The following is a 27,934-nucleotide window of genomic DNA, read 5'->3' as shown; positions in this document are numbered from 1 at the left end:
AACTTTTTAAAAAATTATCGAATCCTTCCTCTTTTCCCCATCACTAGTCTTGTTGCGATAGTCTCTAGCCAAACCTAAACTACCTCTTTTTATAGTCAGACCACCTCCATTCATTGCCTACCTTGTCATTGTCTTTTGTCCTCTACATCTCTTCAATGATGTCTAACATTGAACTTGACCTAATTTGATTTAGTTTGATCAAATTTTATGCTTAAAACTCGACTATTTAACTTAGTAAAATTGATGTATTTTAAATTTTTTTAACAAATTACACTTGAGTTTATTTACTTGTGAATTCACATTTTATTTTTCCTCGATTTCTCCTCGAGGCCAAATATTTCTCAAATTATCATTAAACCCATTTTCCTTAGACTTAACATATTAACAAGTGTCGATTAAAACTTGCCAATTTCATTGTTTGGATGGAGCTTCGAGTAGTCAACCAAAACATATAAGGTCAAAGTAGAAGTTGAATTTGGACTCAAATGGTCTAGATGAAGAAACAGACATATAGTTTGTACGAAAGAAACTCATCTTAAATGATAATGTACACTTCTTTATTCTAGTTTCTCAAAGAGAATAATATGACGAAGTTTCCGTTGACATTGGATGGTGGTGGATTATCATGCTTCAACTTCAAGGATTAACAGAGCCCACCAATTCAAAGGGTATATTGTGTTCGTAAATGTTTATGAATAAATAAATAAATGATTATAATAATAACTTTACAAAATCAGTAACAAGTTCCAGTTTGTTTTCTGTGTTTATAAAGATTTGATCAGAAGTTATATATATTTCTTCTCTTTTGCCAGCCTATTCACATTATAAAAAATGGCATGTTTCTTTTTTTTACTTTAATAATTAAAGGCTTTGCGATAAGTATGCATATATAATGATGGATTACTTATGATAATTCTAATTTGAATCATAAAAGCCATAAAAAATTAAAAGCCTGTCAAGGATGCTTGAGAATTTATTCATTTAACAAACAAACAGTTTCCACAGACAAGACAAGCATGCCAAACTTGTAAAAGAGACGCAAACGTAAACGGGAAGAAGAGGAAGGCGTCACCAGCCCCACCCGCTTCAGGAAACTTCATCATCCCCCACCGTACACAAGACTTGTTACTAGGCAGGTTTCCAAGACGCGATGGCAAATAAGGCTCGCCCTTTCCACCCGTATGTAATCCACTGGTTGGCCTCTTCAACGAAAAAGTCCTTGTGGTAGGAGGATTCCATCTTACCCCTTACTTCCTTAAGGATCTCCATATTCAAAGGCAGCTGCTTAAATCCAGCTCTAACTGTCCGAACCTCCCACTGCTTGTATGTCTCTGGCCTTTCAACCCTATCTAATCCTTCCCGTGCTACGATATTCAAAATTTCCTGCCCCCATATGTCCCTCTCAAGGGAGATTCTTTCCTGATTATTGCGTGGCACATTAGCGTCCAACATATCAAACCATGAAGAGAAATGGAAAAGAGCCTCGCGGAACCGTGAGACAAAAAATGGGGTATTATAGGTGCCATTAACTACTCCATGTATAAAAATATCTGGATCAATCCTCCTGATTAAGTTTAAAACAGCATCCCTTGGACTTTGCCCAACAATAATGTCATCGAGTAAGACTTCCAACTGGTTCAAACTGTTCACAACAAGCACCTCTCCCCTCTCAATCTTAAGATCCTCAACACTAACAGTTTCCCAATTTTGTCCAAAGCCATTGTACTCGAATGGAACCTTGAACTTCTCACAATAAGTTGCTAAACGTCGTCCTGTTTCCTTAACCCTGGCATCTGGTTTGAAACCAGTTTGGGGGAGGTCTATTGCCGTGATGCGAAGTTTGGGAGGTCCACCGGGTCTTTTAGATAGACTTCGAATAAGTCGGGGCCATTGGAGACCATGATTAATACCAAAATTAATAATGTGAAGACTCGTAACTTTCTCAGCCAATTCTGTTATCATTTGGGTTGAAACAAAATATTGCATCCCCATGAAAGGGAATGCGGAAACATACAACTTGTAAGCTTTCCAAACATCGGATTCCACTAAGCCCTTGACAGCAAAGAGTTTATGTTCTGGGATCCTATAACCAGTCAAACGTGCCTCAAGACCGTGAGCAAAGTAATGAGCCAACCTTTGGGATACATCACCCTGAGGAGATGAAAGCAACCTTATCTGCTTCAGCAGTCCAGTTGCCTTCATCTTATCATTGGCTGCCACAGATTCCATACACTGGATTAGGAGTTTCCTCATGTTAACTGCTTCCTTTTTCCTAGCTCCTGTCGTGGTGTAAGTTATTTCGTCATCAAATCCTTTTGCTCGCTGATAGTGCTGCGACTTTCCACCTGCCTCAGTTGGCAAGTCAGCATCAGAAGTGAGTAATGCAGGCTCGCCAAAGGACAATACCTTAACAAACATCTCATGTAAAACAGACTCTTCAACATCAACTGCCAAATGCTTGTTACTTCTCCCTTCCTCTAAGACACTCCTCGCCGGGTGAAGATCTTTTCTTACCCTCAGCAAACTATGTGGGCAGTCCCCTTCATCCTTTTCCAGCTTGGCTTTCATTTGCCAAACCTTGTCCTTTGCAACACGTGATGCTAATCTGTTCTCAAAATTAAAAGTTACACCATTTTCACTCGGTAAAATGTTCCTTGCATTCTCTAATCCCCCGTCGAATTGCCAACCAGAACGACTTTCGGAAGGTGCATTCAGAATATCAGCAACATTATGATAGGAGAGGCTAGTAGAGGAGAATGATAATGTCTGAAATGCACGGTCAACATAAGGACTATGCACATGAGGAGATCTAATGACACCATACTCAGCTGGGTTGTTAGCATCAGCAGAGCTTCTACAGCAACATTGGCATATTCCTTTTAACTCATGGGGCCTCACCAGATTGGGTGAGGAAGGATATCTTCCATTGAGTATTTCATAGAAGCATTTCTCAGCAACACGAAGTGTGGAATCCTGAATTATGGCGGCCCTGTCTTCCATATCGTCTTCCATTAATACCTGGTTTATGTACTTGAGAACAGAATCACAAAAATAATTTGTTTCAGCAGAATCCCCACGACAACTCTCAGACAAATACTTGGAGTGAATTGTAGGGTCTGGGCCATTTGAAGTTGGGTAAAGGTTCATGTATTTATGATCTCGGTTCATATCTTCGAGTTGAAACCCTGTAATCAAATTAGGATCTGAATAGGCTGAAGCAGACTCATGTTCTGATTCGCAGCCATCCTCAGAAGTGGAAAATGTCTACTTACTACCCATGAGCACCTTCCTGGTAAGAAATTCGATGGAAATCCAACTTCAAGAACTAAACCTGTGGTCTAATGACATACAAAATAGCAACTGTTTTCTGTCTTTAATAGATGAAAAGAAAACTTTATCACCAAACAAGAATCAAGAGGAAGATAATATGAATAAACCAAGAAATCCTCGCCCACACAAAGCCTAGATACAGTTTGACGCATATATTAAAATCAGCAACAATGTGTAAGATAGGAGAGATCAGAAGACCAAGATAAACGGAGAAATTGATTTGGGAACAGAGAAATTGAGGAATCTTTTTTGTGATATCATCTCAATTTCACCATTCCCAAGGAGAAGAACAATAAGATAACAATCTGAAGAATAGAGAAACTCAAGAATCTTCAAGGGATCCATTCGCCCTGATTGGGTACATATAACAAAGCAAAAAGAAGCAAGAACACATACCTCATCACACGGAACAGAACCCAAGAAAGATGTTGCATAACATGGACACCTAGTGACTAAGAAATAATAATAATAAAAAAAGAAATGGATAAACCCTCTCTATATAATAAAAGCACGCTGCCGGAAAAGTGAAACTTGAATTTGGGAACCCAAACGGTCAAGATACAAGTTCTCCATATGAAAGAGAAGACTCATCTGAAACAAACGAGGCTTCTTGGACATGAATCCAATCACCATGCCTCAAGTTGAAGTTGTTCAACCACCACCAGTGTGGACAGAGAGAATCACTATAATTTTTCATTGATTTAATTATAGTAAAAAATAAAAGATAAAAAAAGTCAAGCCAACCCCATTTGACTTAATTAAAAGTCCGCTAGCCGTCGCCATATAACGATTTGCCATAACTAAGTTTAATCATATATAGGTGAGGTTGACTGGAATCATATTTAGGACTTTTATATATATTTCTTCTGCGGGGAAGTAGGAGGAGCATTACCTTTTTTAAATATTATATTATATTATATTATATTAAACTCACCAGACAGACGTACCCCGTAAGTAGTACATTTGAATGGAGGAAATTGAAAGTGGAACCAGTCCAAAAGCATTGCCAGTGCCGGCGCTCGTGGGCGATGGGTCAGTCATAACTCTCTATTGATTGCCTCCATGCATCGACAGATGTCTGAAATGGTAAATCCACAAAAATGCATTAATTCTCATCGTAATTTCACCTTTTCTTCCAAACGAAAGCCAAGCACTAAGCAGCTTATCAATTTCCTGAGAGCAGGGCTTGGTCAACTCATCCACCCAGTCAAATATAACATGCATAAAAAAACACGTGAACTAGAAAATCAAAACTCTTAACACACACGCATATTCCATCAAGAACAATTATTTGAACATAACTACTGTTGGTACAGTCATTTAGAAAATGTTAGAATCTAGACTTTTGAGGCCTGAATAACTCACTTTCTTTAAAGCTGATATTTGTCCCCCTTTGAATTGCTGTAGAATTATTGATAAATTATCTCCAAAATACAACAAAATCTATTCAGTCTACAGCACAGCAATACTCGAAGACACCTTTATTTGATTTGAAATATTTGAAGTGAATAGTTAAAAGGTGATCAAAACTTTAAAAAAAAAAAAAAAAAAACCAAAACTTATTTGAAATAGTCATAATTATAACTATCCTTAATACTTTTCACGTAATTTTATGACAATTAAAATAATCATCAATATAACTTTTCTATTCTTAAAAGAGTAATATCCCTTTATGAATAATCGTGGCCATTGAATATAACCACCAAATAACTATTCTTTGATAAAGAGTAATATCCCTTCATGATTAAGAGTTGAAACTTTTATTAGCATAACCACTAAGGTATTTTACTTGAGTTGGAACTATTTTAAGTAGTTATTTTGATAGTTAGAAGTTAATGAATAATTAATTATATCTTTTCATTGATAAATATGATTTTTTTCAAAAGTAATGCTTTTAATGTTGAAAATGTTCCAACAACAGCTGAACTGGCTGAGACCATGCATTTTTATTTTATGCTTCTAATTAAGATCAAATGTCGTGGTGGTAGCGTGATATGCAATATATGATGCGATGGCAGTTATTGTGAAGACTAAAGTGCTTTAATTATATTGATTAAATTATCAGACTTTGAGACTTTGATCATTTGCAGAGTCAATAGATTAAAGCATCGCTTCCTTTGCACGATAGGAAGCCACGATAATTCCCATATATCATGAGAAGCCCCATCAGGATGCTTGAGAATTTAGTGCATTTAATAAGCAATTTCTATGGGAAACCATGCGAAACTTGTTTGAATTCCATTCGTGCTGTTTTTAGACTTTTATTAGATCAAAACTAGACAAAAAAATAAAAAATAAAAGTAATCAGAGTTGTCAGAGTTGCCCAACAAAAGTGTCGCTAGGATTCGGTTGGTTTGGTAAAACTGAATAAATTGAATTAAAACAAAAAATCAAACCCAGTCGATTGAATTGCTCCATAGACCGAATAGACCACATAGGCTTAAATATAATTTAGTTCGATCGATTCGCCAAAAAAAAATGACCTTTTAAGACGACAGTCGATGATGGACAAGTTGCAGAGGAGAGGGATGAAGAACGAAAGAAGGCGAAAAAGATGACGATCGACGATGGGCGAGTCGCAGACCAGATCGACGAAGGAGAATATAGTCCGCGAGTCTCAAGGGGTGTGGATTGGCGGCGAAGAGTCGGAAACTAGACTCACCAGAGGGATGAAGAAGAGTAGAAGACGACGGTCAGCGTCGTGGAGAGTCGTAAGGGGTGTGGGACAGTGATGGTGAGTCGAGACGATAGGGACGAAAACCGAAGAAGACGAAACAAAAAACTGAAGATAGAAGACCAAAAATGAAGAAGAGTCGAAGAAGACGTAGCATAGGCAAACGACGAGTTTGTCTATAGCAAATCGAATCGGAAACTGACAGCAATTTGGAGAATGGAAAGTGGAGACTCGGAGATGGCAAAGGGCCAAAGGCAAAGAGGGATGGGAGGGTGGGAAGGGGAGGGGCAGCTGGGGAGGAAAGTGCTTTGCTTCTCTAATACTCTCTAATCAAATTAAAAAAATGAGTATTTTATGAGTGAGTGGGGTTAATTTAGCCAAAAATGATGTCTTTTTTTAATATTTTAATTGATTCAATTATTTTAATTTTTAAATAAAGACATTTAACTAAATTAAATTAATCCAAATACTCAAAAAAAACCAAATCAAACTGAACCATTCTACAAATTGAACTGAACTGAACCGCCATTTTAGATTTTGTTCGATTCGATTAACTCAAATTTTTGGTCACCTCTAGCTATAGATACTTGCCAAACAATTTTAGAAAAACTTGACTTGAAAAAGAGATAGATAAGTTAACTTTATAAAATATAAAATATATACGCACACAAACACAAACCAGAAGAAAAGGTGGCATTGACGCCCCCAGAGTAAAGCTCTCAACTTTCTTTGGGAGTGATTGGAAATTAATTTTTGGTAGAGATAAAAATATCCCATTTAATAGAAACTACCATGTGTCCACTTGAAAATTTATAAGGTGTGAGCGCATCTGATTTATCCAAAGGCCGAATTAGGGGAGAAGGCCAGTCTCCTATAAAACTAGGCGGGTAAAATCCAGACACTTGAATCATAAAAATAAAAAAAAGGGGGGCAGGCACTGTCCCTAGGGTTGGCCCAATGGTAAGAAGATATTGCGGCCTCTTTGGCCAAAGTTGAACCTACAAATATTTGTGTACTTAATGTAGTGAGTCTGATAGTGGTTGTTGTGGTTATCTTAGGATAGCAGAAAAAACAGACAGTAAAACAAGGGTGATTTGAAATCAAAAGAAATTAAACAATAAAAATTTTTCATGCATAACGTTAAAGATATTCACTGTCCTTAATAATAGAAAATCATGTTTAACTAAAACAAGAAGTCATAAAAGTTCGTATATAGTTTCATCATCCTATGCTGTAGAGGCTTACCTAACAGCTAGCTAGGCAGGCTTCCAAGACGAGATGGCAAAGAAGGCTCGACCTCTCCATCCACACATAATCCACTTGTCGGCCTTGTCGATAAAAAATTCCTTGTGGTACGATGATTTGATCTTAGCTCTTACTTCCTTAAGAATCTCCTGATTCAAAGGAAGCTGCTTGAACCCTACCCTGAGTGTCCGAATCTCCCATTGCCTGTATGTCTCTGGCCTTTCAACTCTATCTAACCCTTCACATGCTATGATATTCAAAATGGCCTTCCCCCACATTTCCCTCTCAAGCATGATTCTATCCTGATTATGACGCGGCACATTAGCATCCGACATATCAAACCAAGAAGAGAAATTGAAGAGACACTCCCGGAACCGTGATACAAAAAATGGGGAATTATAGGTGCCATTAACCACTCCATGTATGAAAATATCTGGATTAATCCTCCTGATTAAGTTTAAAACTGCATCCCTTGAACTACGCTCCGTAACTGTGTCATCAAGTAAGTGTTGAAACTGGTACAAACTGTTAACAACAAGCACCTCCTCGTTCTGAATCCTGAGATCCTCAACACTAACAGTTTCCCATTTTTGTCCGAAGCCATTGTACTCAAATGGAACCTTCAACTTCTCACAATAAGTTGCTAAACGCCGTCCTGTTTCCTTAACCCTTGCATCTGGTCGGAAACCAATTTGGGGAAGGTCTATTGCCGTTATGCGAAGCTTGGGAGGTCCGCCAGGTCTTTCAGATAAACGGCGAATAAGCGGGGGCCATTGGAGGCCAAGAGAAATACCAAAATGAATAATGTGAAGACAAGTAGCTTTCTCAGCCAGTTCCATGATCATTTGGGTTGCAACGAAATAAGAAATCCCCAGGAAAGGAAATGCTGACGCGTACAATTTATAAGCTTTCCAAACATCAGCTTCCACTAAGCACTGGACAGAAAAGGGTTTATATTCTGGGGTCCTAGAACTGGTCAGGCGTGCCTCGAGACCATTAGCAAAGTAATGAGCCAACCTCTGGGATGCATCACCCAGTGGAGATGAAAGCAACCTTATATGCTTCAGTAGTTTAGTTGCTGTCATCAGATCATTGTCTGCCACAGATTGCATGCACTGTATCAAGAGTCGCCTCATATCAAGTGCTTCCTTTTTCGCAATTCCTTTCTTGTAGTAGGTTCTTTCTTCATCATATATTTTTGCTTGCTCATATTCCCGCCCCTTTCTGCCTGCCTCAGTTGGCAGGTCATCATCAGAAGTGTGTAATGCAGACTCGCCAAAGGACAATACCTTAACAAACATCTCGTGTAAAACAGACTCCTCAACATCTACTGACGACTGCTTGTTACTTCTCCCTTCATCTAAGGCACTCTCCTCTCGGTGAAGACATTTTCTTCCCCTCGATAAACTACCCTGGCAGTCCCCTTCATCCTTTTCCTTTGCTATAGCTGATGCTACAAAATTAAAAGTTACGCCATTTTCACTAGGTATAATGTTCCTTGGGTTCTCTATCCCCCCCCAATTCACAACAGACTTCACGGGTTCAATAACACTATGACAAGGGAATCTTATAGAGGAAAATGATTGTGAGTTAGTCAGTAATGAATGGTCAACAGAAGGAACGTGCATAAGAGGAGATATACTTGCACCAAATTTAACCATGATGTCAGCATCAGAAGAGCTGCCACCGTAACTGCTGCTACATTGGGCGCTAGTTGTTTCCTCACGGGGCATCACCAGATTGGGCAAGGAAGGATTTCTTTCATTAAGTATATCATAGAAGCATTTCTCAGCAGCATGAAGAGTGGAGTCCTCAAAAATGGAGGCCTTGTCTTCCATGTCATCTTCCATTAATACCTGGTCTATGTACTTGAGAACAGAGTCACAGAAATCATATTTTTCTGCAGAATCTCCACTACAGCTCACAGACAAATCCGTGGAGTGAATTGCAGGGGCTGGACCACCTGAAATGGGGAGAACATTCGAGTATTCATATTGTCGGTTCACATCTTCAAGTTGAAATCCTGTAATCGAATTAGGATCTGAATAGGCTGAAACAGACTCCTGTTCTGACTCACATCCATCCGTGGAACCAGAAAATGACCGGTGATACAAATCCATGGACACCTTCCTGGTACAGAAATTTGACGGAAATCCAACTTCAAGAACTAAACCTGTGGTCTGCTGATGTTCAAAACTGACAGCTTGTATAAGCTAAATTAAAACACCAAACCAAGAGAAAGAACTACGACAAAGGTAGTAAAAGAGATTAAAAGAGAAACTGCTATAACCAGATAAGAAAGCTAGAGAACCCTAGAAATTGAAAGGAATTCTAACAGAAACAGCATTCACCGAAACAGAATCAATAGAAAGATAATATGAATAAAATAAGTAATCGTCGCCCAGATATGAAAAAAAAATTAGATAAAGCTTGATGGATACATTAAAATCCGAGAAAAAAAGAAGCTGAAGAATCGTTACGTGATGCGTATCCCAATTTCACCGTTCCCAAAGACGAGAGATCAATTAGAAGCACAGCGAAACTCAAGAATCTGTATGGGATATTCACCCCGATTTGGGAATATAAAATCAAAACAAGAATAAAGCAGAACCCGTACCTCGCATGAGACAGAACTCAATAAAGATCGCTGTAACAAGGATGCCCAGTGGCAGTGATTAAAAAAAGGGGGGATGAGAACCATATATAATAAATGAGCTAAAACCAGTCAACCCTAATAGTCAAGTTGAAGGAATTGGCCTAGTCCAAATGAAGGAGACTTATCTGAAACGATGATGTAGACCTGGCGTTCTAGTTTATGACCGGGAAACTTCCTCCGACTCGACATGAATAACCCAACCCATTCTTCTTCAAAGGAATGGTACCGTTGGCTTCTTTCTCCCTCACTCCCTGCCTCCCTCCACTGGCAGCAGCAGTGGGAAGTGGGAACAGAACCCACCCGCCAATTAAAAGGCTGTATGTATATATATTTATTATTTAAGATCCCCAATTGATTGTGAATCATCTCATCTCGCCTTTTTTTTCTTTTTACCCAAACACTCCTTAAATTTTTACTTTTTTTTTTCAAATTAACTTTTAAATCTTCTCAAAAAGGTTATAACAACCCTTAAACCCTACCCCAAACCTCATATTAGAAATGAAGTTATTTTAATTAATTTAAATTTACATTATTCTTAATATTTATTTAATTGAATTAAATTAAGTTAAATTCAATACAAAATATTAAATAATAAAAACAAATCAATCATCATTTTTGATTCACGGAAACCAACCATCAACTGTGTATTCTATTACACCATAATCCATATTTTGAATTTTATTTTTTATTTTATGTTAAATTTTAACTTAATTAAATAAATATTAAGAAATATTTTATATTTCAAGAGGTAAGACCTGCCATATGGTTATGTCCAATCAGTTCAATTATTTAATAATCGGTTAGTTTTTGAAAAAGTTCCGTATTGGGTATTGATTCGATTTTTGTTATCAATTTAACCAAACTTACCAAAATTTCAAAACAACATCATTTTGGGTGTAGTATAAAAGGAAAACAATAGATAAAATCTAGAAAGCCGAGTCGATGCTTGCTTGTTCGGCCATTCCTTTTGCCTGCCCTTAAGGATGAAGTCTTTGTTGTCTCCTTTATTCTTTTCTTCACTATCACGTAGCATGATTGTTGATAAAATCGTGAGTTAACTTGTACGATTTTATGAGTTTACAAGTCATGAGTAATAAAATAAGTCAACTAGCTTCTAGGATCGATTTTTATGAGTTTATCGAATTTAGTCTTACCCACAATTTTGAGGTTATAAATAAAAATATTTTGGTGTCTAACACACACACACACATATATATATACACTAGGGATAATCCATGCCTGAAAGCACGGTACAACTAAAAAAAATCGAATATTGAATTTGAACGTGAAATAATTAAACATTAAACATGGTTTATCAAATAATGCATAACACCTCACTTACTCTGCAATCTAAAATAAATTAAAATTAAAATGCATACTAGTCAGTGCTACTGATATCAAATTATAACTACATAAAAAAACAAATATTATATTATCATACATCAAAAGTGTGGGTTAAAATTTTACAAAAAAATGGGTTAAAGTTTTTCAATTTGATAATGTGAAATTACCATTAAATTAAATATTTTTTCAATTTGGTTCACCATTGACGTTGGGTTAAGTGGGCTTCTAATTCACCTTTATTCCATCTAATATTGCCTTTAAGAGCATGAACATGTAAATTTATTTTTTTCTTAAAATTAATGAAGGCATTTTTTAAGAAATTCAACACACTATCCTATAAAAATTAATTTTTATTAAAAAATAAATAAAGATATAAAAAAATTACCACCACTATATTAACTCTGTTTGGACCGAAGATGAGATGGAGGAGATGTGCAACATCTGGTGATCTTATTAATTTCCCCATCTTCACTTTGTCTTATACTCAGCAAGTGTTTGACAACATGTTCAAACACTTTTTCATGGTTTGACAATTGTGTATTTTTTGGTTATGTACATATTTTTATTTGGTAATAATTTTTTATAAAATTTTTTATACTTTTTTCAAAATTAAGGTAGTTCCCAACCTTTGGATTAGAAGTAAAAATATATGTAATTTTTATTTTATTATATCACTTTTTTCCCTATAAAAAAAAAAAACACTTTCCAATCTATTTTCATTCTATCTCTCCCACTCCCAAATTTACCATTTAGATAATGCATCATTGGTCTATTCAAGCATAGTTCATTAACTCAAGCATAGAATGCATCTTACTAATGCGGATGCAGTGTCATACTCATTCTCTTTGCAATCAAAGCTTGGTTAATATTGTGTATGTTGAGCCAACTTGTTTATATTAATTAAGTTTTGATGATAACAAAAATATTTTTATGATATAAATGCATTTCTTTCTCATATAAAAAAATAAATTTATTTTGAATTAAAAGTGGGTACAAATAGTAAATTTATTTTGAATTAAAGATGGATTTTCTTTAAACATGTTTCCTTCTTTTGATAATTTATGTTTCAAAAGTTTATGTTCGAATTTTCATTTATTGATAAGTGTTTTTATTACTTATGCAAAAAGTATATTTATTTTAAATTAAAGGAGAATTACTTTTAGACATGTTTTCTTTTTCTCATACAAAAAGTAAATTTATTTTGAATTAAAGAGAATTGGTTTTAGATATTTTTTCTCTTATTTATGTAAAAAGTAAATTTATTTTGAATTAAAAGAGATTGTTTTTAGACATATTTTTTTGTTTTAATCATTTATGTCTCAAAAACTTATATTTACATTTTTAAATCTTGATTTCTCATACAAAAAATAAATTTATTTTGAATTAAAGAGAATTGGTTTTAGATATATTTTCTCTTACTTATGTAAAAAGTAAATTTATTTTGAATTAAAAGAGATTGCTTTTAGACATATTTTTTTATTTTAATCATTTATGTCTCAAAAACTTATATTTACATTTTTAAATCTTGATTTCTCATACAAAAAGTAAATTTATTTTGAATTAAAGGTAAGACATGTTTTCTTATTGTTTGAGAAATCCAAAATATTTTTTGAATTTCAAACTTCATATTAATCATGTCTTTAGTGGCTAAAATGTTTATAAATACCCTCCAAACTCATTTTTTTGGTATCCAAGTACTTCTATTGTATATCCAAAGCACCCGAAAGCTCTCAAACGCTCTCAAGTAAAATATCCAAACAATTTGAGGCTTTTGAAGCATTATTGCACATCCATCAAAGAGCCACAAGGCAAGAGGAGAAAAGTTCTTCAAGTTTCTACTGCAAATTCGAACTTCTCCATTTAAGGTTATAATTTATTTATTTATTTAAATATTAATTATTGCCTTGTATAATTTGTTTTTAATTGTTTATTTGTATCCAAGTGTGAACAAATTATGTGTAAATATTTAAATTATTATTGAGGATTATATAGGTTTCCTAGATTTGTTAAAATCTAGATGAATTTAGTTTCCAAAATAAGCTAAGGAGAAAACCTTGGTGTAGTGGTTGCCTAGAACCCATTGTAATCTAGGGGTGTATCTAGTTTCCAATGTGAGCTAGTGTGGAAATCTTAATGATTTTGATTTAGTGGAACCCCAAGAGTGGTTAGACATTGGGAGAGTGGACTAAGTGTATGTGAAGACACCGAACCACTACAAATTGTCTTGTGCCTCAATGTATTTATTTTTATTATATCTTGTGATTTACATTTATTATTAATCTCAAATATAATTTATTATATTTATTAAATATATATTTTTTAATAAAATCATTAATCAATAATATTTATTAAAATTGAGAAAAAATTTAATCACTCAATTCACCCCCTCTTGAGTGGCCATACCCTAAGGGACTAACAATGTAAAATATTAACTCTGGTTGGAAATTGTGCAACAAAATTACACATAAATTTCTCCCATAATTTAAACACTAAGTCTGTTTGAATATCATTTCCCCCTTCATTTATGAACTTACACACAAAATTTAATTAATCTAATATACAGAATTTACTCATAAAAAACAAATATTCAAAATACACAATCCATCTTGGGACTACATAAACAAATATTCAAAATACACAATCCATCTTTGGACTACATGTTGAGCCTACTTACTCATATTAATTAAGTTTTGATAATTAATAAAAATATTTTTATGATATAAATGTTTTCTTTTACTTATACAAGAAGTAAATTTATTTTTAATTAAAAGAGAATTATTTTTAGACATGTTTTATTGTTTTAATCATTTATGTCTCTAAAGTTTATATTTGAATTTTCAAATTTTAAATTAAAGGATAATTGTTTTTAAACATGTTTTCTCTTTCTCATACAAAAAGTAAATTTATTTTGAATTAAAGAAGATTATTTTTAGACATGTTTTATTCTTTTAATCATTTATGTCTCAAAAGCTTATAATTGAATTTTCAAATTTTGAATTAAAGGAGAATTATTTTTAAATATGTTTCTCTTACTCATACTAAAAATAATTTATTTTGAATTAAATGAGATTACTTTTAGACATGTTTTCTTATTTTAATCATTTATGTCTCAAAAACTTATATTTGAATTTTCAAATCTTAATTTCTCATGCAAAGTATAAATTTATTTTGAATTAAAGGTGAGACATGTTTTCTTATTGTTTGAGAAAGTTTAAACATTTTTAAATTTCAAACTTTATGTTAACATTTTCTTTAGCGGCTAAAATGTTTATAAATACGCCTCTAAACTTATTTTTTGAGTATCCAAGTACTTTTATTACATATCCAAAGAACTCGAAAGCTCTCAAACGCTCTCAAGCAAAACATCCAAACAATTCGAGACTCTAGAAGCATTATTACACATCCATCGAGAGCCACGAGACAAGAGAAAAGTTCTTCAAATCCTCTACAACAAATTCGAATTTCTCCATTTGAGATTATAAATTTATTTATTTATTTAAATATTATTGTCTTGTATAATTTATTCTTAATTGCTTATTTGTGTCCAAGTGTAAACAAATTATTTGTAACATTTAAATTATTATTTTGGATTATATAGGTTTCCTAGATTCGTTAAAATCTAGATGAATCTAGTTTTCAAGGTAAGATAGAGAAAAAATCTTGATGTAGTGGTTGCCTATAACCCATTATAATCTAGATGTGTATTTAGTTTTCAAGGTGAGCTAGTGTGGAAACCTTGGTAATTTTGATTTAGTGAAACTCCAAAGGTGGTTAGATCTTGGGAGAGTGGACTAGGTGTGTGTGAAGACACCGAACCACTATAAATATTGTTGTGCCTCATTATATTTATTTCTGTTATATCTTGTGACTTATATTTATTATTAATCTCAAATATAATTTATTTTATTTATCAAATATATATTTTTCAATAAAATCATTAATCAAGAATATTTATTAAAATTGAGAAAAATTTTAATCACTCAATTCACCCCCCTCTTGAGTGGTTATACCCTAAGGGACTAACAATTGGTATCACAGATGGTCATAAAATATTTGTGATTATCAATCTCAAATCTTAGGATAAGATTTTATAATGGCCTCTTATTTTAGCCAATCTCTATGTGATGTCTCAATCCCCTCTAGTCCTCTAATGCTCATTAGAAAGGATTATGTTTTTTAGAAGATTAGGATGGAATCCTATATCATTTCCATAATCTATCTTTTAGGAGACTTGTTAGGGATGGATTTGATCTATCTTCTCAATATGAGGAAGAATGGTCAAAGGAAGACCTAAGAAAAATAGAAATGGACCATAGGGCAAGATATTTAATTCTTAGTTCTTTAATGTCTAGTGAGTGTGAAAAATTGTCTTCATGCTCCACATCTCATGAATTATGGAAAGAATTAGAGAGAATTAATGAAAGAATTAATAATTTTAAAATGAGTTTTCTTATGTCTCAATATAAAAAATGTAAGTTGTGACTTAGTGAGACAATTAGTAATTTGAATGGATCGTTCGAAAAAGTTTCAAATATTTTTAGAATGCTAAGGAAAATGAATAAGGATGCTAAAAAGTATAATGAAAAGAAAACATTAGCATTCAAATGTGAGGAGAAAAAGAAAAGAAGAAGGAAGAAAAAAGAGCCAAGAAATCAAAGAGAAATGTCATTTCCACGTGTGATATGAATGATTCTAGTGAGACATTCCAATTCAATAAGGAAAATGCACATGTATGCTTTATGACTATAAAAGAAGATGAAGAAGAGAAAGATAATTTAGAGTTAGAAGAATTACAAAAAGCATGCAAAGAACTATATATAAAATATATATCTATTAAGAAAGAAGTAAAAAGAATCATAAAGAAAAAAAAAATGAAAAATTAAAGAATGAAATAAAGAACTTAAAAGAAAAATCACAAGAACTCAAGAAAGAAAATGAAAATAAATTAAAAGATCGATTAATTAATCTTAAAGAAGAAAACAAAATATTAAAAACTCAAAATGATAAATTATTAGTAGAAAAGAAAACCGTAGAAAAAAAGTTTAGCCATATTAATTTTAAAGAAAATTTCAAAACCCAAACCAATGTGCAAAATACCTAAGAGAGAATGGAAACAACCTAGATGGAGACCCCAAGTAAAGAGAAATAACATAGTACAAATGTGGATACCCAAAGGGGTAATACAAATAATGAATGAGTTAAATCATAAAATCTTAAATGTTGCTCCTCATCCACATACATCAAGAATAATTAAATCATTTAATCCCAATGAAGAAAGATTCAAGGGACCCGTTTATAAATGGATGTCCAAACCTAAAACGTGATCTTATCAAATATGTAGATGTAATACCCCATGTTTGTATAAGGTTGCCACGTAATTTTAATGAGTTTAGAATACCGAAAAATTGGTTTGATAGCACTTATAAGTACCGAATCGACTGCAGGGAATGCCTCAGAATGAAAGTATCTAAGGAAAATTATATGGTCTCGACGAGCATATCGAGATAGGATTTATGGTATCGAAAGAAATCGAATTCGGAACGATTTTCGGTACAGCTAAAATACAGCTGCCATTTAGGCTGAAAAACCGAATCGTTGTAGGAGGCTCCTGAAAAATCAACGGACCCCTAGGGAGGCTTCGGTTTTGCGTAGTGAGCAACCCTTCAGTGGTTTTAGGATAAAACGACAGCCCGGTGAGAACACTGGGGCGAAATCGTTCTTTTAACTAAGCTTCGAAATTATTAATTTTGCGTTTTCAGTATTAAAATGCAATTTAATCCAGTGTTTGAGGGTATAATTGAAATTATGGAGTTGCCCAAGTGATATTATGATAAAATTGGGGTTTAATGTATAATTTCTCTTAATTTAAAGTGTAATAAATAGTTATATATATATATATATGCATGTGCATAGGTGCGTGAATGGCAGAGGCAGCTTCTGTGAAGCTTTAATGGCCGAGATTTTTGGCTAAAAATTGGGAGATTGCGGCAGCAAGATTTGAGGAAGAAGATATGGCAGCCAAATTTGAGAGATTGTGCAATTAATGTGATCTAATATATATATATATATATATATGCATCTCGTACAGCAGCTCGCCTATAAATTGAGATGCATTTGGCCAAATTCAGAGCAGCAAGAAAGTGGGAGAGGTAGAGGGAGATCGAGAGGGAAAGATCGAGTTTGGGCTGGGCAATCCGAGAGAGAGAGCTGGAAGCAACCAGATCGCGACAGCCATGGCCGCGAGCAGGGGGCCACGACCGCGGCCGTGTTCGACAGCAGCAGCAGCTAAGTTGAAGGCCGGCGGAGGCATGGACGTCGGGCGGCGAGGCTGAGGAGGCTAGTGCGACGGCGTGGGCGGCCGAAACCCTCGGCAGTGCCTGGTTCGATCAGCCATGGCCGATGCGCAGCTAGCAGGTGCGAGCGCGGTAGTAGCCGCGACGGAGGAGGCCGCGATGGTGGCCGGCGCGGAGGCGACTACGAGGCGGAGGCAGACGGAGGCGTTGGTAGTGGCGGTGGCGGCGGGAAGGAGATGAAACAGAGGCTGTTCGCGTAGGAGGGAGAGAAGAGAAGGAAAAAGGAAGAAGAAGAAGAAAAAAGAAAATGAGGAAGGAAAGAAGAAGTTGCAGGCGCATGGTAGGGGCGAGAGGAGGAAGAAGATGAAGTGGAGGAAAAAGAAAAAGAAAAAGAAAAAAAGAAAGAAAAGGAAGAAAAAAATAGAAAAATGATGGGAAAAATCCTAAAAAATCTCAAAAAATAGGAAATTATGTTTCGGTGATATCCCAGAGATTTTGGTGAGAAAATCGGCCCGGGCACACGTTTTGAGGATATGACATGTATACCGAGGAAACCGGAGGGACTAAGTCAAGGTAAATAAAATTTTCTAGAAAATTCCATAAATTTCAGAATATTATTTTATGAATTTTCGTAGTGAAATATTTGAGAAAATATCTTTAGAAATATTTAGTTTGGATTTATTGAGGAAAAATAGGAAGAAATAGAGAGAAAATTAAAGAAATTATGGAAAAATAGATTTTAATGTTTATTTAAATAATTGTGGTGATTAGGGTACTTTGAGGCTTAAGTTGAAAAGACTTGTGCAAATTTTGAAGTTGGCACACAAATCGAGGCGATGCACGAATTATGAGGCAAGACACGAATATTAAGGTGACCCGATAAGCTTAAGAAGGTAAGTGATACTCCTCAATTAAAGTTAGTTTTATGAAAAATGCTTGGTTAGTAAGTGGCTTATGTTCCTCGAAAATGTTTTCATCATATTGACATGCCTTGATATGAATCCATCACGTAGACTGTATACATGACATGACTATGAAATGCATAAATACACGTTGATATCATTGATCACTCGTATTTGAGGTCATAGGGAGTACGAACTGGCACTGCTGCTTTACTAAGGGTGCACCCATACACCTCAGCTTCGAAAGAGGGGGCCGCAAAAATGGTAGGTAGCATGAGGGGTGCAGTTGATACCTACGATGAAAGACATTGCATTCATACACGAAATATGTTTTCTGTACCCTTACTTAGATGATTCATCATCTAGCTTGGGCTTTGCCCCTGAAATATTCAAACGTTCCAAGTGGAGATTGTAGCAGATACGAGGATAGATGAGGCATGAAATGACACTTATCAGAGTGCATGAAGAATGAAATGTATGTTACGTAGCCCCTGTATTTAAGTTCTGCTACTTTAGGTTCTGAACGTTTTGAGGAATGTTGAATTTATTTATGATTAATGTTAAGATATCAGGTTTCGATCTTTGCTTCCGCATTTGATGTGTATAGTGATTTTCTTACGAGAAAAATGATTGGGAATTCTGGGATGAATTCAAGGTATGATGTGATTTAGAATTAAGTTTGAAAAGAAAAATTTATTGTCTTGGAATTGTCCTAATTTATAACGCGCCCAAGAAAGTAGGGCGTTATTGTAGATGTGCGTGAGAACCACAATGGGAAACAAATTGTATTTTGATAGTGGATACTCATTGCACATGACTAGTGGAAGAGATCTATAGATCTCACTCCCAAAGAAAGAAGGTATGTCCCCTTCTAGAGATAATGCCTAATAGTAAAGAATGACAATATTTTTTGTGTGGCATAAAAGATATATTAGGTTATGTAAATCCAAACCTAATGAATGAAATTTTGATCCAGTTGTTAGGCTTTATAAGAATGAAATATCAACCAATAAGTCTCTACAACTATTGCACTTAGATTTATTTGGACCTCCACAAACTAGAAATTTGGGTGAAAAATATTTTGTAGTACATAATTTCTCTAGATTTACTTGATAGTGCTTTTGTTTTCAAATTTTTAAAAAGAAAGTTAAGAGAATTAGATGATAAAATTATTTCTTTAAGACGAGGATGATTTAGGTATACTTCCCAAAAATTATAAATTTGTGCAACATCATCTAATAGATCAAATAATTGGAGAACCAAATCAAAGTGTAAGGACTATATATTTTACAATGTGGCCTTCATATCTAATTATTGAGCCAACTTGCATGAATCAAGCCTTAGAAGATGAATTTTGGATTAATGTTGTGCAAGAAAAATGAAGATTGGAAATTAGTTCCAAAACCAAAAGTTTTTTCTATATTTGGAACACAAGGAATTTTCAAGAATAAATTAGAGAAATTAGAGATAATAAATCCCTTTGGGTAGCTTAGAATATTGAAGTGAAAAAATTTCTTGTGTAAATTTCATTTCTGTTAAAAATAAATAAATAAATAAAATTAAAAAAAAAACACACAAAAAAAAAAAATCAAACCCTTATCTCTCTCACTCTCTTCCTCCTCTCACCCGAATCCTCTTTCTCTCTCTCTCTCTCTCTCTCTCTCACACACACACACACACACTCTCTCTCTCTCTTTCTCTCTCTGTCTCTTGAAACTCATCTCTCTCTTTCGTAGCCCTCACCACTGGTGTCCTCTCAGTCGTTCATCTTCGATATCTCCCTCGTTCGCCATCGCCTTTCTATCGTGCAGCTGATTAGATCCACGGTGCCGATCGGATCCAATGTGATTCTCTATTCGTTTTTTTTTTTTTCATTTTTTTGTTATTCCTTCATGTATCCCAAATCCATGGTTTTTTGTTGTTCATTTTTTTGTGTGTTTGTGTTTGTGTTTGTTTGTTCTTGTTAGGGTTTCACCGTGAGCTCCTTTATCCCCAGATCCTAAATCCTCCAAACCTTCACCTTTAGCCCCCGCCATTATCCCCGACCCCCTATGAACTTCCCATCTTCTTCCCTATCGTCTTCAGATCTGCCCAAATCCAGTTAGATCTGGCCTTCAAATCTGTCGACCACAGCCGTCCGTCGCATTTACAACCATTTGCACCCTTGCTGTTGTCGCCGTCGCCCGCGACTTGCTCATCAGCCCCCAAATCCCCTGCCTCTCGTTGTCACTCCTGGCTTCTCCCTCGTTCTCGCAACTTGCCCTCGCTCTCTCCTCTCACTGCTTTGTCTTGCGCTCGCCCTTATCCTTTTGCTCTTGCCCTCACCCTCTCGCCTCTGTTAATCAAAACCCTAAAAATAATGTCAAATCATTGTTTTAAAAAAATTAATAATAATAATAATAAATCAAAAATAAAAATAAATAAATAAATAATAAAATAAAATAAAATAAAAAAACTGGAAGATCATGTCAGGACCCGGTTCTCCATACGGTGTTTGCAAAGTATTTAGAAGAAAATGTATTCAATCATGCATGTTTGCCCCTTACTTCTGCTATGAAGAATGAGCTACTGATTTTGTAGCTATCCATAAGGTTTTTGGTGCCAGTAATGCCTCAAAACTCCTGGCCCAGCTTCTAATTAGTGACCGTTATGGGGCTATCGTTATACTCTTGTATGAAACTTTAGTTAGGCTTCAAGATCCTATTTATGGTTGTGTATCCTATATTTTTGCCCTCCAATAGCAGGTCGTCGATCTTCAATTTCATCTAGCTTTATTAGAGCAATTATTATTTGCAAACTCTCTCAATGTTCAAAATTGGTTTCACCCAGAAACCAATTCAAACCCATATTATGACAATGGATCTTTCCTCGTGGATGATCCAAACCCTATTTGGAATTTTGAAAACCCAGTCATCCAAGAAGAAAATGTAACGTTTCCTTATTTCCAAGAGACTAGTTCGCAATCTTACTGAGTCGAAACTAGCAGCAGCCAGTGGCCATTCCCAGATGATATTGATGAACTTGGATCCATCGTGTTCGGCAACCATCATCAGCACTAAGAATCGGCAAAATCCAAAGCTATCAACGTGGATGACTTAGATTACTGCTTTGCAGATTCTGTAATGCTACTGTACCCCTTAACTATTTTATGATTACTTTCTCTGTAGATATATTCTATGTTATGTAATCTTAGATCTATGGTTGGAATGGTTAGCATGAAATTCCATGATGGATATGTTGTACTGTTTTTAATACTTAACGTTACATTTATATTGTCAGTACTTTCTGTTTATCATCTATCATATTATTTATATGGATTATTCTTGGTAAATTTCTCTCATGGACTGTATTGTTTAAATCTTTATTTTTTTCGTTAACAATGTCTTTTTGATTATGACAAAAAGGGGAAGAAGAATAAGATATTATGAGATGAGAGATTACATGTATGAGAGTGCAAATTGTATATTATTTTTGTATGAGAGAGAAAAATGTATTATGATATTTTTCGTATATATGAGAAAATAGTATATATAAGAGATAAGACATCAAACAGGTGCAATCAAGGTAGTCAAATTTAGTAAATTATGTTTGGTTTTTAAGACTCTTAAAAATTATTTTATCTATTAGGCAATATTCAAAACATTTTTATACTATTAGTATTTTTGAAAAGGGGAGCTTATAGTATAAAATTAAGGGTGAGTTCAAAAATATTTTATCACATTAATCATCTCATAAATCATGTTTTTTGTCATTATAAAAAAGGGGGGAGAATGTTGAGCCAACTTGCTCATATTAATTCAGTTTTGATGATTAATTAATAAAAATATTTTTATAATATAAATATTTTCTCTTACTCATATAAAAAGTAAATTTATTTTGAATTAAAAGAAAATTAATTTTAGACATGTTTTCTTATTTTAATCATTTATTTTCAAATTTTGAATTAAAGGAGAATTATTTTTAAACATGTTTCTCTTACTCGTACAAAAAATAATTTATTTTGAATTAAAGGAGATTACTTTTAGACATATTTTCTTGTTTTAATCATTTATGTCTCAAAAACTTATATTTGAATTTTTAAATCTTGATTTCTCATGCAAAATGTAAATTTATTTTGAATTAAATGTGAGACATGTTTTCTTATTGTTTGAGAAAATTTAAACATTTTTTAAATTTCAAACTTCATGTTAACCCTTTTTTTAATGGCTAAAATGTTTATAAATACCTCACCAAAACTCATTTTTTGAGTATCCAAGTACTTCTATTGCATATCCAAAGCACCCGAAAGCTTTCAAACGTTCTCAAGCAAAACATCTAAGCAATCCGAGACTTTCGAAGCATTATTGCACATCCATTGAAGAGCCACAAGGCAAGAGGAGAAAAGTTATTCAAGTCTTCTACGACAAATCCGAACTTCTCCATTTGAGGTTACAAATTTATTTATTTATTTAAATATTATTGTCTTGTATAATTTGTTCTTAATTGCTTATTTGTGTCGAGTGTGGACAAATTATTTATAACATTTAAATTACTATTGTGGATTATATAGGTTTCCTATATCCGTTAAAATCTAGGTGAATCTAGTTTTCAAGGTAAGTTAGGGAGAAAACCTTAGTGTAGTGATTGCCTAGAACCCATTGTAATCTAGGTATGTATCTAGCTAGTTTTCAAGGTGAACTAGTGTGGAAACCTTAGTAATTTTGATTTAGTGGAACCCTAAGGATGACTAGACCTTGGGAGAGTGGACTAGATGTGTGTGAAGACACTGAACTACTATAAATTGTGTTGTGCCTCATTGTATTTATTTTTGTTATATCTTGTGGCTTATATATATTATTAATCTCAAATATAATTTAATATATTTATCAAATATATATTTTTCAATAAAATCATTAATCAAGAATATTTATTAAAATTAAAAAAAAATTAATCACTCAATTCACCTCCTCTTGAGTGGCCATACCTTAAGGAACCAACACTACAGAATACATGAAATACATAAATATACACACACATAATATACATACACAAAACACACACATATAATATAAACATACACCCACTGCCACATTCTCTCTCTCTCACCCATTTTGACCATCACACAAAACACACACATATATATAATACATTAACATAATTCTTCCTTTAACATAATTTTTGTAAAGACCAATTAATCATCTTTTGCTACCCCTATTAGAAGATTTAAATTTTATATTAGCATAATATTTTTAATATAATTCATTGTACGATTCCATAAATTAAATCTTCTAATAGGGGTAGCAAGAGATGATTAATTTTGTCCTTACAAAAATTAAGTTAAAGGAAGAATTTGTTTTTTTTTTCTTTAGCTAAATTACAAATTAAGTGAAATATTTCATTATTGGAGATAAACATTGATTTTAATTTTTTAATTTTTTTTCTTGATTTATGAGTAAATTAATGTATGATTTGATCCTAACTTGAATTTACTTCAATTAATTAATATTGAAGATAACGTAAGAACTAAGAACATTTTTTTCGTCTCCAAGTTAACCCTGTCATATTTGGAAGTGTTGTTGTCAAAATACAACAATTAAAATTTGTAATGCGTGGGGTCCACTCGAGCTTGATGTCGGGTGAAGTTAGGTTGCCGTTAGAGATGCTGTCACGAGGGAGTTTGCTGTTAGGATGCTCACCACAAGGATTTGTCTCGAGTCTTGCCACTAGCCTTTGCCACAAGCCTTTGCCACAAGCTCTTACCACTAGCTTTTGCCACAAGCCATTGCCACAAGCTCTTGCCACTAGCCTTTGCCACAAGCCTTTGCCACAAGCTCTTGCCACTAGCCTTTGCCACAAACTCTTGCCGCTAGCCTTTGCCACAAGCTCTTGCCGCAAGCCTTTACCACAAGCCTTTGCCGCTAACCTTTGCCACAAGCTCTTACCACTAGCCTTTGCCACAAGCCATTGCCACTAGCCTTTGCCACAAGCTCTTACCACTAGCCTTTGCCACAAGCTCTTGCCGCAAGCCTTTGCCACAAGCTCTTGCCGCAAGCCTTTACCACAAGCCTTTGCCGCTAGCCCTTGCCACAAGCCTTTGCCGCAAGCCTTTGCCACAAGCCCTTGCCACAAGCCTTTGCCACTAGCCTTTAGCCCTGTTAGCACTGAAAGAATAGGTTAGAAGGCTCGCGGGAATCTTCCTCGCGAAGACCCTCCGATGCCAAAGTCAGTCCCCAATGCCAATGACTATTCACCAGAAGCAGTAAATGTGCAATCAAAGTGTAAAGTTTTACCAGAATCGAGAGTCCTGTTCATTGTCTTCTAGTTGGGTATTTATAGGGCGCGATTTTCAAGGGTACCTGGTGGTGACACGTGTCTTCTCCTGGATGGAGCTCTTGGTTTTTCCGAAGGGCGTACAACGCCGCACTTGCTGAGAAGGCCGGTAGTCGTCCATGACTAACGGCCGCGAACTTGCGGCACTGCCGTGAGCGTGTGGCAAGTCGCGAGCTCGCGGCATGGCCTTGCCGCGAGCTTACGCTATACCATGCCCGTGAGCGTGTGGCAGGTCGCGAGCTCGCGGCATGGCCTTGCCGCGAGCTTACGCTATACCATGCCGCAAGCTCGCGGCAAGGCATTACTGCTAGCATGCCTTTGCCGCGAGCTTGTGGCAAGGCTGCCCGCTGCTCGTGGCTTTGTGCCACGATCTTTCGGCGCACTGTCGTTAATTAATTAAAACAATATTTCGATTTTTTCTCCCTGGCACAACAGGAAGAAATTTACCAGGTAAACGGCGTTGCGAGCAGAGACGGCAGTGATGTCGGCGCAGGAGACAACTTGGCTGCACTTCTTGTGGACGCGCTCTTAGAGATCGTTGATGATCTTGAATGCCTCTGCTCTTAGGCACAAGTTCAAAGGAGTGTCATGCTCAGTGCTTGGCCCACTGGCTGATCCATCAAGCAACACTGAACCATCCATCCTTACATCACACAGAGGAAAAGGCAAAGCAAAATTAAACTTCACAACTATTGTCCTGATGATCCACGCCGAAATCAATGATCTGAAATCAGATCTGCAAAGTGAAGTGAAATCTAAAAACAGTAGGCGAAGACGCAAGAAACTAGCTAAGAAAATGTGGATGTACAGACCAGAACAAAGCAATCATGGACGTGGAGGCAAAGGATGCCGGCGGCTTGGTCGATGTCATCGTCAAAGACCTTCTTGAGGCATTTCCGGATGATGTCGTTGAGCTCAGGACAGCTGGACTCATAGAATGTCCAGGAAAGGCCGCTCATGATTTGAGCTGAGGACTGAGTTTCTAAAACGTGCAAGCGAGAGCACACAAGCAGGAGAAAAAAGCATGGAGGTGAAGAAGACCGCGAGAGAGCTGAATGAAGCAGCATTCATTTTCCATGCCATGGTTGGTGGTGAGTTTTAGTAGTTGTAGCAGAAGCCCACACCACGCACTTAATATTTATAGGTAGGCAACCAACCTATAGCCTACAGGTGAGCTCATCACATCAGCCATAAATTTATATAGATAATTGATTAGAAATAACACTGTGAAGTTGTAAAACCAAATAATGTTAATGTTAAGAGCTACACTACTATTGGACGCGCCTCCGACTACCGTACCCAGCTGCTGCATCGTCCGCGATCGCGATCCCACCTCGCTCGCTGCTTCAAGCTCCATTGCTCTCTGTATATATCTATACATATATCTTATATATATACATAGAGAGAGGGGGGGTCTGCCTGTGTGTATGAGAAGAGGGATGGTGGGTGGGTGGGAAGGAGGGAGAGAGAGAAAGATAGAGGGAGAGGGAGAGGGAGAAAGAAATTGAGATGATTGCTGTTGGTGGGAAAATTTTTAATCTCGGCCATCAAATGCATCAGAAATGATCCCAGCCATCTAAATGTCTCTTTTTTGAGACATTTTCAAAAACCCTGTCTTATTATATAGATATATGATCGTTGTCAATCTCCTATTTTGGTTCTTCTACAAACCTTAAACGACGTTGTGTATGTGTGCTTGTTGCATTCGCTTGTTGTGTCATTCTGCAAATCTTAATCGTTGTTGATCTTGTTTTGGCCTTTCTTATTTGTTCATTCACCTTGAAAGTTCGAAGAATCAAACCTAACCCAGGTATGTGAGTGAGTTATGAGTGAGAGTGACTATGTTTTGCTAAATTTGGTAATCAAATGTTGTGTGTGCATTATGCTAAGCTATGTGTTGCGTCCAATTGATGTGTTGAGTAAGTGTGTTGTGTGACTCTACTTGTGTGTATACATTCTCATTTGTGATGTTGTTATCTATACGTACAAGTAGACGCAGATTCAAAGAATTAATCTTAAATATGTCACAATCAAATCATGGGTGGGTCTAATTTTATATTAAAATTAATGATTAGCAAAAAACAAATATACCTATTTGATATTGGTAATTTAATTAGTTTAATGACACAATGTAAAAGTTTAACAATATTTGTTATTTTTAACAATATTTGTTGATAATGATGATAATGTTTGTTGTTTGAAATTTTGATTATGGATGAATGAATAATGAATTTAATATTTAGAAATTTCATATTATTCAGTATCTTTAAAATTGATAGATGAAGTAATTTTGAAATAGGTATATCTATTTCATTTATAATAAGAAATATGTCATTATAAACATATATTTATATAAATTAAAAGGTAATTTTAATTTTTCATAAAATTGATTTTATGATTCGATTTTATGAACTTTCTTATGATCCTACTTAAAATCTTGATTTTAACAACTTTCATGCCCCTACGTTCAACATTGGCAGTCCCTCTTAAGGAACCCGTTACAACACTTGTGATGCCATCGTTGACAATTAGAGATTGAGACAACGACAAAGACGAAAGGTCAGAGACGAAGACGAAGGCAGAGACTCGGAGACAAAAGGCTGGAAAGTCATAGGCGAAGGGCCAAGGTTGAAAGACTGGCCCTTTGTCTTTGTCTCTGACTCGTTAGGCCCTTCATCTCCTTCTATAGTGAACGCCACTGTCGACCCAACATCTCTCTCCGTTTGATTTGCACCATCGTGCTCGCTTGTCGACGCCAATAGTCTCTTCGGTAAGTTTTTCGGTAAATTTTTATGGGTGGGTATTCTACTTTAAAATCTATATATACTAAAATTCAACCATTAGATCTTTTTTATTTTTGAGTATATAGGTCATTGAATCAAGACGAATTTGATGATCGATTTCGATTGTTAGAATCTGCTATGAATGGTGGCGGGCGACGTTTTTCAGAAACGTGTTTTGAATTTTTTTATCATAAAATTAATTTTTAAATCTATAAAAAATCAACTGTTATATCAAATTCATTTTTAAATATATCAACCACATGGATCAATCTGAAGAACAGAGAAACTCAAAAATCGTCATGATTTCAGTATAAATAACAGTATATATAATCAAAACCAGAACAAGCAATAACACATACCTCACCCAAAACAGAACCAAAAAACAGACATTCTGTAAC

General features: G+C 35.1%; 1 protein-coding gene across 15 annotated transcripts in view; it reads right to left on the bottom strand.

Moving 5' to 3' along the window:
- LOC127796598 (scarecrow-like protein 14) overlaps positions 1-27,934 on the bottom strand; it is a 165,522-nt gene that overhangs the window by 70,874 nt on the left and 66,714 nt on the right. For 3 of the 15 annotated variants that reach the window (XM_052328803.1, XM_052328805.1, XM_052328818.1), the window contains exon 1: positions 9,867-10,195. In XM_052328803.1, coding sequence (XP_052184763.1) covers positions 9,867-9,950 — 84 coding nt within the window. In that variant the 5' untranslated portion in view covers positions 9,951-10,195. Of the gene's footprint in view, positions 1-890; positions 4,409-7,249; positions 9,433-9,729; positions 10,196-27,934 lie in introns of those variants that run through there. The other 12 variants (XM_052328828.1, XM_052328830.1, XR_008022028.1 and 9 more) reach the window with 11 other exon arrangements.

This window comes from Diospyros lotus, chromosome 3 (genome assembly GCF_014633365.1).
Source record: "Diospyros lotus cultivar Yz01 chromosome 3, ASM1463336v1, whole genome shotgun sequence".
In the NCBI taxonomy this organism is placed as follows: Eukaryota; Viridiplantae; Streptophyta; class Magnoliopsida; order Ericales; family Ebenaceae; genus Diospyros; species Diospyros lotus.
Note: the sequence above shows the minus strand (reverse complement) of the source record. Positions and strands in the feature narration are given on the sequence as shown.